Raw genomic sequence first — 15,582 nt, 5'->3', positions numbered from 1 at the left:
ACCCTCTGTATTCACACTGGTGGAGTCTTCTCTTGATTGTTGACTCTGATGCACATACACCTGCCTCCTAGAGAGTGTTCTTGATCTGGCCAACTGTTGTGAAGGGTGTTTTCTTCACCAGGGAAAGGATTCTTCGGTCATCCACCACAGTTGTTTTCCGTGGTCTTCCGGGTCTTTTGGTGTTGCTGAGCTCACCGGTGCGTTCCTTCTTTTTAAGAATTTTCCAAACAGTTGTTTTGACCACGCCTAATGTTTTTGCAATCTCTCTGATGGGTTTGTTTTGTTTTTTCAGCCTAATCATGGCTTGCTTCACTGATAGTGACAGCTCTTTGGATTTCATCTTGACAGTTGACAGCAACAGGTTCCAAATGCAAACAGCACACTTGAAATGAACTCTGGACCTTTTATTTGTTCATTGTAATTGGGGTAATGAGGGAATAACACACACCTGGCCATGGAACAGCTGAGAAGCCAATTGTCCCATTACTTTTGGTCCCTTAAGAAGTTGGAGGCACATATACAAACTGTTGTAATTCCTACACCGTTCACCTGATTTGGATGTAAATACCCTCAAATAAAAGCTGACAGTCTGCAGTTAAAGCACATCTTGTTCGTTTCATTTGGAATCCATTGTGGTTGTGTATAGAGCCAAAAATGTTAGAATTGTGTCGATGTCCCAATATTTATGGACCTGACTGTAATTCAAGGGATGAACCAGTGTTTGTCGTGTAACATATAACATACATGCCATAGATAATTCAGCCAAGAACCAATTTAAAGGGTGACTGTCAAGAAGCCAGTACAGAAGAACTGGACAGAAAATCAGTGGCAACAGGTCTTGTGGAGTTGTCTTCTTCTGTCTGCTGCTTAAGTGCCACCACAGCAGATCATTTGCATGAATCTGACCCCATTCCTAGCATCCTCCCCTTTCACATCAGCCCTCTGGATGTCAGTCAGAGGTTGGGTGAATAGACACATTTATTTAAACTTATGTTACAAACTCACACCATCTCCTTCATCTAGGCTACCACAATCCCCATTTGATAAAATAACATAAAGACCACTGTAATGTATATTACCATAGAACAAAAGAGATATATAATTCCCAAACAAATGCTTTAAAGCAGATAACTCTAAGCCCACCATAAATCTATGACATCTTACTCAAACACGTGACTTCATGAATTTCTTCACAAATTAAACTTAACCCTTAGAGAAAAATAATTATTAACTGCATGCCATTACATACATCAACTTTAATAATTGCCTGTATTGACTTAGACCGTTTGTCTCCAATAAATCTTTCCAAGTTAACTTCATTAATTACTTTCTCTATGCCACTAACATGTCTGTTACACTCCATTCCTACAAGAATGCTCAAAACCTATTATCATTTACTGCTTTAATTTTAAATATCTCTTTCAAGACATAATGGAGGAATGGTTCATTGGAATATTTTTATTCTGAGTTTTAGAGTGAATCATTGCACAGAAACAGCAGCGAAGGTTACTAATGACCTTGTTATGGCCTCTGCCAGGTGGCTCATCTTTGTGCTTGTCCTGTTGGACGTCAGTCCAGTATTCAATACTACTGATCGCAAAATCTTATTACAAAGACTAGAACACACTTCATTGGTTTGAATAATTTGAATATCTGATAGATTCCAATTTCTGCATGTAAATGGGGAGTCACACAAAAGGTTCATCTTTTTAATGTCTTTAAAACAAAATCAGCACACAGCACGTTTGACATCAGTTTTGTTTGATTTGAAGAAGGTGGGGGCAGCGCACTTCACTCACGTCTGTTAGACCTGTTTTATTTGACCCACACAAAATGTGACAGAATTAGAAACAGCTAAAAACCAAAAAAAAAAACCCATGTCTGGAGCAATCCACTTATCAAATACATTGAAAGATTGTGTGCCAGTAAAGGTTCCCAAGGCAGTCTGAAGCCACATATAGATAGCTTCTTATGTGAAGCAGCAGCTTATAGGCAGACTGTGTACTTGTGCACCCGCACCTTTGCTGTGGCTATCACCCTGGTACAGACCGGAGAATATAATCTGAGGCTGTGCAACTGCCACGCCACATCTCACACTTATAGACAGGTTAAATAACAACAGGAAGTCCACCAAAAGATACAGCGGCTTGCTGTATGTGGCTGTGACTCAGGCAGCTGAAGACCTGATTCAAGATATAGATAGAAATACCGCACTGGTGTGAATGTTACCACAGAGTAAATGCAATAATGGACAGGTGAGGTCATATGCAAAAAATAGATAATGTCTTACAAAAGCAAAAATGTTACACACTGGATAAAAGGTCAATAAATGCTCATTTATACACAGAAATCTCAATAGGAGTTTAATCTGAAAGATTAATGGTTTATTCCTGAGCTGCAGTTACATTTATGGTGGAAAATAAATAATGGATGAAAAATAATGACTGTAGGGAAAAAAGAAACAATTAATCTATTCTGGTCCCCAAACAGACTTTGTGTATCTTTTACCACTATCTTAGATATGTTTTAATTGCTGTGACCACTAGAGGGTGATATTTGTACAACTAGTAACTATATAAGTTGTAATTAAAGAGCAATTTCTGGGGCTGGAAAATGAAACCAACTAGTAAAGAGCTAAAAACTGCAGTTCTAATGTCCTCTTAAATATGGCTCTAAAAGGAGTCATTTCCCCAAGACTCCCTCATCCATTTAGACATTCGTAAGGCTTAAAATGATGGACTTGGTTACTTTGATTGACAGGTATGTCAGTGTAGGCAGCTGTAGCTGCTAGCTGACTGCTAGGCCTCATGTAACAGTACTAAACTCGACTTGTCCATGATGTTCATCTTGTTGGAACATATTCAATATAATTTGAATTTCAATATAATTATCCAATAAATAACATAGCAGCTAGTTAACAGAGCCAGCTAGCGTTATGTGAGAAATAGCACACAGTGCTTTCTCACCTCAGATGCTAAAACCCCAACGTGGTGACCCACAGAATGCAAATGCTCAGGCGTTAAAATACAGAAACCAATGGGATGGCAACTTTTTTATAGACTTATCTATAGCTGTAATAACTTTCCTAACAATGTAAGGCATACATCAAACATACAAATCACCCACCAAGGGGTCCAATCTAGAACAGTGTATGAATCTCAAATAAACATTGCATACATCATTTCCTGGATTGTTGTTAAACTTTTATTATTATTATCATTATATTATTATTATTATTATTGTTAATATTTGGTCTAAGAATCACTGTGTTGCAGCATCAGAATAATTGTCCAAACCCTTATTGTTTTTTGTTTTGTAAACTTTTTTGTTTTTTTCATTACACCAGCGTTACACATGCTCTGTCATAGCATACTGAAGACAGGTGGTTCTGTTGAGAAACAAAGAAAGTGTATTTGTTTACATCACAACTTTGTCTTTTGCTTTGAGTCATCAAATGACTATAATGATATTAAACTGATAAGTGCAATTTTTGTGCTGAGATACTGGAATTTCATATCCGGTTGGTTGTCTCACTAAATCTTTTACTTACATACATTTTCATTTACTTAAATAAAGAAATAGGTTATTTTTCAGAGGTTTGCACTGTAATAAATAAGACTTCTGTAAACCACGGTGCACATGAAAATGTTTTTTATTCAGAAAAAAACCCCAAACAAGACAACAACAGACAAACAAGAGACAGATATTTGATGTGACAGACCTCATGATCTCAAAGTCAGTTTTGCTCAGACCACACCGAGTTATTGTTTCCTGTTGCTCATGATGTATATCTCACTCTCTCCTCGACTGCTGCAAACCTCCATCTAACTCTCAGTGTAAGAAACACTTGACAGTCTTTAATGTCCTGACTTATGTCCTTCAACATCAAAATTAATAAAGACAACAATATCTTGTTCATCATATTTATTACAAGCTTAACTTTTTAATCACAATGCAGAAGCGATCTTATTTTTTTGGGACAGACACAACGTATCAACGCTATCTTAAAAAGTTAGTTCTGTTCAGGCTGTCTGGTCACAGCATGGATAACACGAGTTTCTTATTTCTCCCCTGTTGCATGCCTCCTGGTTTGATTGTTCCATGCAGATGAAGTGTTGCATCCTGATGATCATCAGAGTCTAGATCAAGAGCTGAGTCATAAGAGTCAAACACGATTTCACTTTATGAGATGCAACTAAACAACAGAGCTTTTTAGCTCTCAGAAGAGAGCATTTAAGCTCATCATCATAAAGTTATTCTTGGCAACTACTGAAGCAGTTTTCATGATTTCCTTTTAAACTAATCCTCCTGGTGCCCTCACTGTCCTTTTACGTTAGCTTTCTATTGATTGGCTGCCCTTCATAAACAGTAGATTTTGACGACTTTTGTCCTCGCAACCAGACCTGTGTAGGTGAGATTAGTTATATCTGTGACATCAAACTGATGCAAGGGTTTAATGACTAAATTTATCTCTGAACATCAGCCGTCGGTACTTATGACTCACGGGGGTTATTCGTACATAAGACGACCTCATTATCTGAAACTTTGGCCATCTTTAATATGAACACACACAAATGTACCAGTACATGTGTGACAGATTGTAAGGAGATTTATGAAAGGTCTTCTTTAAAGATAAGCATTAATTTATTTAAAATGTATGTGTTTGCTATACTGTGTCACCTGTTTATTCACATCTCTACATTGTTTGTTAAGATTCTTATTTCCACCTAAATGATAAAAATGATGCGCCCAATTTATTACTTACTACAGCCATTATCACATTAATACTTTGAATACTTTGTTGAATGTATATATAAATGTTGCTAAAATAAATCTGAGCACGTAGGTCAGACAAATAGGACTGCTTCTGTTTATGTATTTAAGGTAGAATATCTGAGAAGAAGTTTGCAGTAGAGCAGTTTGAATTCTTCACCAAACTGAACTGCTTGGGCTGAAACAAACAAAAGAGACATAAATTCTTTGGATAATAAAGAAAAAAAAATCAGCAAAAGAAGAGAAGAATAATGAATAAAATCAGTGATTTGTAGGTATTTCAGTTCCAGGACTTACAGACGCTGAAGAGAAGTCACAGTGTGTGAAACAGTGGTTGCTTGTTACGCTTGATTTCTCAGACAAGTCGTGTGTGTCAAATTAGGATATAACAAATTCAGTTTGCTATTTGCTTAATTAGTAGAAATATATTTTTAGTTTAAAAAAGAATATATATTTCATTTTACCTTTTTACGTTGTTCCTTATTACCTTAGAATAATACTTTGGAATAAAAATTTATACAAATTAATATTATTATATAATATTATAATAATATACATGCAAATAGAAACTGAATTTTCAGATAGTGCTCAAAAGGTATTTTCTCAGTTACAGTTACAACTAGAAAGTTGTGAAAATGGCCCAAAATTGGGTTGCTCTTTCTTTCTTTTTGATAAATAAAGCTTGAAAAGTGTAAATAATATTATCATTATTGTGTTATACAGTTATAATATAATATATAATATAATATAATATAATATAATATAATATAATATAATATAATATAATATAATATAATCATATGTTATATATTATAATCCTTGAGATATTCATGTTCATCCGTTCAGTTCATCAGATTTTAATACTCAAAAAACAGGACTGAATATATGCGTGTGTGTATGTGTCCATACACTAAAGGTGCAAATCCCTCACAAGAGATCAGTGTGACAGCTTTCACTCTTTGCTGATGTTCCTGTTGTTTTTCAAGTGTTTTGTAGAAGCATACACCACATTTGTGTCCAGCTCACTCTGTGGTACAGGCCTTCTGATTTTAGCTTTGGGATGGAAATTCAGTGCTGCATAGTTCATGTCATCAGTATCCACATTCTGTAAACGAAAATGTTCAAAGTCACTAATCCTGCACATTACTTGTTAACCTCCTAACATCCAGAAGGTCACAGGGAACCCATCTACTGTTGGGGTCCAGCTACTGAACTTTCATCATTAAAATGAAAGAGCTTTAGACAGAAAAACTGCAATGCCAAAATGAATATGTGAGACTTAATTTGGATGGGCATATTCAGGCATGGTACGGTCAGGCATGGCCTCCAAAGGTTACCCTAAATGGGTTCGAAGTTTAATATATCGTTTGGTGAGAACAAATTTTAATCTAAAGTCAAAATCTAACATCAAAACAGATTACCTCACTCTGTTGTGGATTCTGTCCATCATCTTGAGCTAAATGACAGGAACAATCCATCTGTCAGTAATTCGCTTCTGCTTTTGTATTTGCACTTTAAATGAAATCAAATCATATAAATACCTGAATGAAATTTCCTAATTTGGACAGCCAGACCAATGATGACCAGTAGAAGGAGAACAATTAAACTGCCCAGCATCACCGGCATCACATTTGTTAATCCATCAAACACATCTACAAAATGGACAATTGAAATAAAACTTTGTGTAATATACTGCCTATGACTGTAAAAAGTCATGCAAAATGACAAGATTTAAATGACAGAAAACATAATTACACTCTTACCTTGCACCTTTAAATATGTTCCACTTGAAATTACCGTCTTTTCATCTTTGTACTCTCCACAGAAATACAAGCCAGAGTCAGATAAATCCAGGTGTTTGATCATTAGAAACAGCACAGAGGTGTTGGACGTCATGTTAAATTTGTCAGCTTGAAGACCATCTTGGAGAGAAGCATTTCTTTCAGCACTGACCATAGACGAGATCCTGCTAGCGTTGGGTCTGTTGGTCATTTTGAACCAGGATATGTGACCAGGATGTCTGCTAAAGTTGGAGCACTCCAGTGTGACTTCTTCACCAGCCTGAACCTCCACAGCATAAAACTGTGTGACTATGGAAGAGATCCAACCTGAACCAAACAACAAAATAAACTTCAAACTCCACCAAAACCAAACAACCAAACAATGCCTATGAACTACACTGTCCATTCAGTGTCTCAAGATTCAGTTCGCTTCGATTACTCAACAAAAGGTAATTCTTTTATGAGGAAAAAAAGTGATAGGTCTACTTACTGAAGGTGTAGAGTAAAACTGCAATCCACTTAAATTTCAGCATTGTGTGTATGACCACTGCAATGTTGCTAACTGAACTGTGCTCCAGTAAAAGTGATCTCTTTGTAAAGAGGCGGGCTGCTCTTTTATATGTACCGTTCCTCAGCCTGACGGTGCCACCAGATTTAGGAAAATGGTGCAAACCTACAGCTTTAGGAAGAACAGAATATCAGTATTTTATTGTTTGACAGCATTTCAGATGATGTTGTTCAATAGGTAATATTTAATAGATGATGTATTTTGAAAAGTTTAAAATACAACTACAAAAGCAGTCAGTCTGTATAATTTTGATATATTAGATATTTGTTGTCTTTACCATTAGATGTTTTAAATAAGACTTAGCACTAGTGGTTACGCAGCTCTTTGAAAAGGTTTAACTCTACATTTTTATGCTCAGTATCAGATGTGTCAGTAATAATACGTGACAAATAATCCTGATATCAAGCACTCGATGAGGTTCTCTATTGATTCTGTAACTGCTAACATTGCATGAAGCAGACTACTGGCCCCACACTAAATAAAGTATTAATACTATAATCAAGTATGTTTTTTCATCATGTGTGATTATATTATGTTAGCAAGGCTTAGTAGGTTCAAGTGCATCTCAGTGTGGAGCCTTTAGCTAGTGTGGGTTTGAAACGTGCAGCCTGTGGAGGAGTAAACCCTTTGATATGAGGCTGTGCAAGTGTCACCCTGCTACAGCAGAGGGTAGTGATGTGAGTTTGTGCGAATAACAGCGTGAGATTGATTTACCACGAAGATGTGTCCTGATCTAGATTTGTTTAGCATGCAGCAACACAAATGCTCTTCGAGTGAACTGACTGAATCAGTCCTGAATAAATTAGCAACTTAGTGAAGGTCCTTGTTGATCACAAAGAGCTCAGTTGTCACGTCATCTGGTGCTTGTGGCACTCATCATTTGCTTTTTCGAACCAACAGGTCCTGTTTGTCCAGTCTGACAAAATTTGGGTAAAAATTTATTTAATCAGCTTCAACTTGGAATGACTGTTGGTACTAAACTCACTCATCTAAAACTTATGAAACTGCTGATCATTGTTAACTTTTGCATAGTGATGATTAGAGCTCACTCAGAAAGATGCGACCAATATAAAACATTTGGCGTCTGGGTCTGTCTGAGGGATTTATTTCCTCCTCTTGATGCTTTTTTCCAATCAGAAGCAGAAGTCACTTTCAAAGTCCTTTCAGAGAGCAAAGATCCAACCAGGTAAGTCATTTAATGATGGAAGTGATGTTTCAGTCATAACACCTGTCGGTTTTTCAGCATTATTTAATGTCCAAGTGTTATGATACATCATAGCAGTTTCTTTAGCTGACAGATTACCTATAAACTATTTTCAGACATTCATATGATGCATTCAGTCCACTGCAGTGCGTTTAATGAATAATTTTATTGGAAATGGAAAAAAAGCCACTTCAAACATGCAGTATGAAAAATGTCTCAACATAATAAAATAACATGTTATTAACCTTTTTGTGCTGACTGTCAAGTCTACTTCATATAACAACAGAAGCTGACCAAAGTGCTTTAAACACAGATTTGCATCACAGGTCTCCAAACAGGCATTTTCACAATGAAACTGAAAGGCGTGTTTTGTTGTCTTAACTCTGGAAAGTAAAAGTCACAGAGATTCAGTTGTCATTAAAATGTCTTCAGATTTGGCAAACTGATGATCTCATCAGTCATGACAGACCAGCCTCCCCTACATAAGCTGCCTTTATAAGTTGGAAGTATTGGAAGTACACAGTCTGCCCATTAGGAATAAGACACATTGGAATATTCTCATTGTTTAACATAAATGACAGAATGTTACATAAATGTTATAAAAATTAGCTTATATACAAAACTGTAACTGTTGTGCACCACTACAACCCTAGTTCATAGCAATGAATCGTTGGCTGCCCTCTGCCACCCCTGGAAGCCATCGCTAGATCCTCTTGTTTCAGGAAAATCAGGGCCACAGGTGTCCTCATGTCAGCGCCTCACATCAATCAGGTCCCAAACCTTCAAACTCACAAACTGGCCCATGTGTGGATTACCTCTGGCAAAGTAGATCTGGGCCACAAAAGGGCCGTCATTTTTTGTGGTATGTGGGCCATGTGTAAGTTGTGTGCAGCCACGGGCCAGTTGCAGACACACTGCTGGACCTGTTTCAGCTCTGGCCCCAGATGTCAGCCTAATGTGTACCTTAATCAAGCCATATAATAACAACATGTGCTGGAACATAATAGTGCAAAGGTAACATGACGAAACTTTATTCAGATAGTGAATGGACTGATTCTTATATAGCGCTTTTCTACTCTCATGGATTACTCATAGTGCTCTATACAGCACGCCACATTCACCCAATCACACACTTTCTCTAAACTGAGTGCTTCCTAACTACATTCATACACATTCACACTCTTGACATGCAGACTGGAGGAGCTAGAGATCGAACCACTAACCTTCCGATTAGTAGGTGACCTACTCCTGAGCTACAGCCAGGAGTAAACATGAGTAAACCCTCACTCGGTTTTGGATAAAGTGTACACTCACAAACCTGTCAAACCTGCATTGGCTGGCAAATGTTGGCTGCCATAGCAGTATAGTATTGCAACATGGCATTTGGGTCTTCTAACTAAAATAGAGATTGACAGACCACGTGACTTTCGCGCATTGCATGCCGGGAACTGGTGGCAAAACAATCCAAGTACCGCATCAAATGCACGCATTTGCAGCACCGCAAAACGTTCATTTGCCGGTTTCAGTGCCTTCTTGCTTTTTCTTTGCTCCCCAAAAAAGGAATGTACAAAACGAAGGAGAACAATGCCGGTCCGTACAAAGACAGACTCGACGAAAAGGCAAAGAAAAGATACGAGGAAAAAATCAAAGGAGTGAAAGGGTTAGACCCTTACGAGCACACAGAGTGGACAAAAGACGTCAGCGTGCTGCTCAACTTTCACCGCGCTCATATTTATAATTATACAGTTCTTGGAGTGAGTGCATACACTCATGAAGTTTTTAGTAACTTCAGGTCACTGCAGCAAGCCCAGGTACAGTTTACCGACGGATGGGTACAGGACCTTGAAATGCACTGTGTAGAACACAAGACCATCGTACGAACAAAGGTAAGTTTACCAGTCTCACAAATCGTCTTCATAAATACACATTCGTTAACCGTTTATTAATAGGAACTTTGAGCTCAACGGGAATTAATTAGTAGTGGAAATAATTTCTGGTACGCATTACAGAAATGTAGCAGTGACAATAATATTGTATGCTGTAACCGTACTGGGCAATTAGTGATACAAAAAAACTGTTTTATCCTGTGAATAAAAGTATATGTTTTTGTCAATGTACCGTGGTAATAACAGAAGCGAAACTCAATATTCTGTCAGGACAATTCACTATTTATTCAAAGCTGAATATTTACTGTCCAGGCCATCCGTCGCCTCTTCTTGACTTCGGAGACATGGCTTGGACAATTTCTCTTCCACGCCGGAATCTGATAAAAACCAATCGCTTTACCCATCGGCTTCACGCGGCTGTCGTTCGCCCGGCTTGTGCAGTTAATAATACAACAGCTTCTTGCCATTTTTTGTTTCTTTTTATCGCTGTGTAACTGATTTCAATTGAAAGCCTGCTTGCGCTAGTACCTCTTGCCACGGATACCCACAATGCTTTGCGGTTTTACCCCTCAATGACGTCACATTTTCAATCTCTATAGGAAAATAGGAACATAAACAGTGCCATCATTGCCAGACCTGGCCCACATCTGGTTGACATACACCCTGCCATGCCAGACCTGGCCATGATCCGGGCCAGACCTGTTTTCTATGAGCCTGGGCCACATACACCAATCCACAATCGGGCCAGATGTGGCATGCCATCACATAAACAGTGCCATCATTGCCAGACCTGGCCCATATCTGGATGAAATACCACTTACCTATTAATCTCTTTCTCTCTTCCACAGCATGTCTTTATCCTGTTTTCCTTCTCTCACCCCAACCGGTCGCAGCAGATGGCCCCGCCCCTCCCTGAGCCTGGTTCTGCTGGAGGTTTCTTCCTGTTAAAAGGGAGTTTTTCCTTCCCACTGTGGCCAAAGTGCTTGCTCATAGGGGGTCATATGATTGTTGGGTTTTTCCTCTGTATCTATTATTATAGGATATACTGTAAAATATAAAGCGCCTTGAGGTGACTGTTGTTGTGATTTGGCGCTATATAAATAAAATTGAATTGAATTGAATTTAATTGAATTACCAAAAGTAACTGTACACCATCTGTGAATGTGCTATTGGATTAGTTCATCATTTTGGTACAACGTAAATAGATCTAACCGTAGTCTTCATCAAGTACCTATCTGAAATCTCCAGAGTTTTACAGCCATAGCAGTGATAACGGGGATGAGAACAACAGTCACAACAACCAGTTTCAGTTTCATTTGGCATGCTGGCAAGCTGAATTTAGCACATCAGACTTACAATTATCTCCTCCCAGTCTGCCAGTCAGCAAGAGTTTGTGGGTCACATTCATAATGCAACTTTGTCTTCTGATTCTTCCAACACTGAAGACATAGCTCAAACCAGAGTTGTGGTAACATCTGCAAAGTCAGTTCATTTTTATTTTGGAACTATGTTTTTAACCATGACAAACAAAACATGAATGTCAGCTAATGGCTATTCAGAACTATGTGTCATGGTTCTGGGTCATTTGTCCGACCATTTTGAGAGCGCGTTTTTGTGATTTATTTGTGTTGTAATGTAATTTCTGGTTTATGTTCTCTTGTTTGTTAGGTCCATTTTGTGCCTTTGTCTTTGTGTCTCCCTCTCTTGTAGTCTGTGTTTATGTGTCTGTATCGCTCCTCGCACTTCTGTGTGTCTTAGACGGGTCGTTGCATTTCTTTTCCTTTTTCTGTTCACATTTCCCTCCTTGTGTTTCATTCCATCTTTCCCCTTCCGTCATGTGCATTCATGTGTCCCTCTCCCACAGTGTCTCGTCTCCCTTAACTGTTTCTGTGTCTCCCTCTTTGTGTCTCCTCCCTTTGTCTCCCCGGTCTGTCTTGTTTTTCCATGTGCGTTTCTTCCTCCCGGCCTCAGAGTCTGAACCAAAAGTTTGGTGCAGAAACCTGTGGTCGGGGCTGTGCAGAGCTTGCAGCAGGCTCTGGATGCTGCGGCTGGAGCTCGCGTTGAGGGCTTAGCCGTCTATTCCTGGGAACCGGAATGGGTGGAGGAACTGGCCAAACCCCATCCATTACCACCCGAGAAACATGTACGGGTGCAGGGAAAGGTTCAGGTCCTGGCCACCCTCACCCTAGGAGCAGGTGCAGGCGCGGGAGCTAGCTGGATACCAGCCACCCCCACCCAAGGAACACATACAAGTGCAGGAGTGGACTGAGTGTCAGCTCCCTTTGCCCTGGGAACCACTGTGGGTACAGGAGCCTGCTAGACACCGGCTACCCTCACGCAAGGAACTGGTACAGGCCCAGAGGTGGACTGGCCTCACCCTAGGAGCAGGCAACGATGGACACCAGCTGCCCCCACCTGAGGAACTGGTATGGATGCGGGGACACACTGGGCCCTAGCTGCTCTAGGAACCAGGACAGGGACCGTCTGGGCCCTGGCCACCATCACCTGAAGAACTGGAATGGGTACAAGGTGGCCCAAGCTGCTCTGCAAGCAGGAATGCAAACAGGAACAGGAGGAGGGACCACAACGGGTGCAGGGGAAGGCAGGGTCCAAGTCACACTGCGAGCAGGAACAGGGTGAGCGACATGTCTTGATGCATGCTCAGTCATCCAGGTAAGTAAATCCATAAAAGTTGATTCCATTCATCTGGACATATTGTTTTCAGTGGGAGAAACATTTCATCACTGATCCAAGTGACTTCTTCTGTCTCAGCTGACTGCAGGTTTCCCCAGACTTATAAACACAACATTTGCACAATGACTGAAACTAGCACCACCGAATGAACAATGGGCTGTGAGGTCAGTTCCTTGATCATTAATATGCAAATTGTCATGGCCACTGATCAATGGCCGCGAGCACCATCCACAGAGAGTTGGGAAATGGCTGCATTTTAAGATGGGGAATAATGTACCCATAGGCCTCCTCCTCGATTCAGAGATGGTCTTTCCCTTTTCACGTAAACGGCCTCCTTGATTCCGCGCTCAAACCAGCGTTCCTCCCTGTCCAGGATGTGTACATCCTCATCATTGAAAGAGTGTCCACTGGCCTGTAGGTGTAAATAGACTGGGAGTCCTGGCCTGACGAGTTAGCTCTTCAAACATGTTTACCATTGAAACCGCTGAGAGGCTGAGAGACAGGTTCTGGATAAACACAGGACAGAAATGATCAGTTTCAGAAACATAATGGTCTGTAATTAGAGTCTCAGATGGCAGAATAGTTTTTATGGAAGCAGGGTGAATACGACCAGTCTTCTGACAGCCCAGCACGGGATAGTCATTAACCCTTTTGCAGAGCGAACAGGAGTTTTTGACTGATGGTGAGCAGGAGGAAAAAAGTGAGTCTAACTCACCACAGGAAACTGCTCTAAATTGTTCTTCCTGTGCTACTTCTGTCTCATTGGTGTGTATGAATACTGGTAGTGTGGTGTGTGTTAACCTCACCTTTGTGTTTCAGGGGCGGGACCTTTCCTGGGTTTCCACCCTCTACATCCACACACTTTGAGGTAACAAGTTCACCAATTGAAAATCTTATTTTCAGCCATTACTTAAGATTAAGGAATTCCTTCAGTCAATACTGGATTGTTGAACTAACTGCTTTCGTGAAGCTGGTTCTTGTTGCTTGAATGTTTGCTCAGTATTTGACCTGTGAATTATTCACCCTTTTTTTTCTCTTCTGCACAGAAATCCTAGAGTTTTGTCTGAGACAGAGGCAGAGATTGATGAAAGAAGGTCATACAGAGAAAATGATTTGTGGTTTATTGCTGTGCTGTAAATAAACTTTTATTGAGTTGCATCTGCATTTCAGAACTACAGTTATGATTCAGTGTGTTTCTTTCAAGAACGAGACAATTGACATACATGTAGCACTACAATTTTACTTGTAACTTAAATAAGAATATTCTCATAGCATTTGGTCTGTTGTGGTTTGAGCCAAGTAATTATCATAAAAATGAGTAAAATATGAATGTGTATTTTATTGGGATGTCTTAAAAAAAGCTCTACCTTAAACCGTTAAATATGTTGCACGGAATATTAGTGTTAAATTCACCAAAGAAATACAATAAGTCAAATGAGTCCAGCTGTTTGATCTTAACAAACAGCACAGTGGACATCATGTTATATTTGCCAATTTGAAAACCAACAAGGAGAGAAGCATTGATATCAGCACTGCATATAAACAAGATGCAGCTCATGTTGGGTCTGTTGATCATTTTGAACCAGAATATGTGACCAGGCGTTGGAGCACTCCAGTGTGACTTCTTCACCAGCCTGAAACTCCACAGCATGAAACTGTGTGACTATGGAAGAGATCCAACCTGAACCAAACAACAAGTTTTCATAAACTTCAAATTCCACAGGAACCAAACAATGCCCATAAATTGTTGTCCAAAAAGTATCTAATGATTCAGTTCTCTCGAAATACTCAACAAAAAGTAATTCTTTCATGAGGAAAAAAGTGATAGGTCTACTTACTTAAGGTGTAGAGTAAAACTGCAATCCACTTAACTTCCAGCATCGTGTGTATGACCACTGCAATGTTGCTAACTGAACTGTGCTCCACTAAAAGTGATCTCTTTGTAAAGAGGCGGGCTGCTTTGTTATATGTACAGTTCCTCATACTCACAGTGCCACCAGTTTAAAGTAAACTGGCAGCTTTAGGAACATAGGAATATAATAATTTTTTGACAGCATTTTAGATAATCTAGATAATATCCTTTTAGAAGTTTACATACATGAAAAAGCTGTCGGTCTGTATAATTTTACCCAGCATTTGTTGTCGTCACCATTAGATGTCAAACATTTTTTTTAATAAAAATGTACACTAGTTGTTACACAAGTCTTTGCAGAGTTTTAACTCTATTTTATGCCAGAAATAATAATCTGATATCAAGCACTCGCTGAGGTTGTCTGTTGATTTTGTAATTGCTAACACTGCGTGAAGCTGACTATTGGCCCCACACTAAAAAACAAATGAAACATGTTTTTTCACCATGCTTGATTATATTATGTTAGCAAGGCTTAGTAGGATCAAGTGCATGCTAGTGTGGACCCTTCACCTAGTGTGGCTTTGGTGTGCAGCACGTGGACGAGTAACCACATTGATTTGAGGTTACTGCTTCTCACTACCCTCTGAGAAGCAGAGGGTAGTGATGTGACTTTGTATGAATAACAGCGTGAAGTTGACTTACAGTGAAGATGTGTCCTAATTTAGGTTTTGTTAGCAAACAGAAACACAAATGCTCTTGATTTCTTCCAACTGACTGAAGCAGTCCTCACTCTCTGAACAAATTAGCAGCTTTTAACAGTGAAG

The 15,582-nt window shown here is 39.3% G+C and overlaps 1 protein-coding gene across 1 annotated transcript; it reads right to left on the bottom strand.

The window, feature by feature from the left end:
• Window positions 1–5,725: 5,725 nt before the first annotated feature.
• On the bottom strand, window positions 5,726–7,087 carry LOC134624092 (uncharacterized). The gene is made up of 5 exons (XM_063469073.1): window positions 7,045–7,087; window positions 6,537–6,881; window positions 6,315–6,425; window positions 6,195–6,229; window positions 5,726–5,878 (listed from the first exon to the last, which is right to left on the bottom strand). Exons 1-5 carry the CDS (start codon window positions 7,085–7,087, stop codon window positions 5,726–5,728), a joined length of 687 nt encoding a protein of 228 aa, XP_063325143.1.
• Window positions 7,088–15,582: the final 8,495 nt, after the last annotated feature.

The sequence above is a fragment of the Pelmatolapia mariae genome, linkage group LG3_W (assembly GCF_036321145.2).
Source record: "Pelmatolapia mariae isolate MD_Pm_ZW linkage group LG3_W, Pm_UMD_F_2, whole genome shotgun sequence".
NCBI classification, from domain to species: Eukaryota; Metazoa; Chordata; class Actinopteri; order Cichliformes; family Cichlidae; genus Pelmatolapia; species Pelmatolapia mariae.
This window is presented reverse-complemented; position numbering and strand designations above follow the sequence as displayed.

Bases quoted from the DNA above. Each gene is read 5' to 3' on its own strand.
- LOC134624092 (XM_063469073.1), bottom strand. From the start codon at position 7,087: ATGCTGAAATTTAAGTGGATTGCAGTTTTACTCTACACCTTCA. The intron at 6,426-6,536 runs GTAAGAGTGTAA...TCCATTTTGTAG, and splicing joins AACATATTTAAAGGTGCAAG to ATGTGTTTGATGGATTAACA. The intron at 5,879-6,194 runs GTAATCTGTTTT...TTTCGTTTACAG, and splicing joins AGAATCCACAACAGAGTGAG to AATGTGGATACTGATGACAT.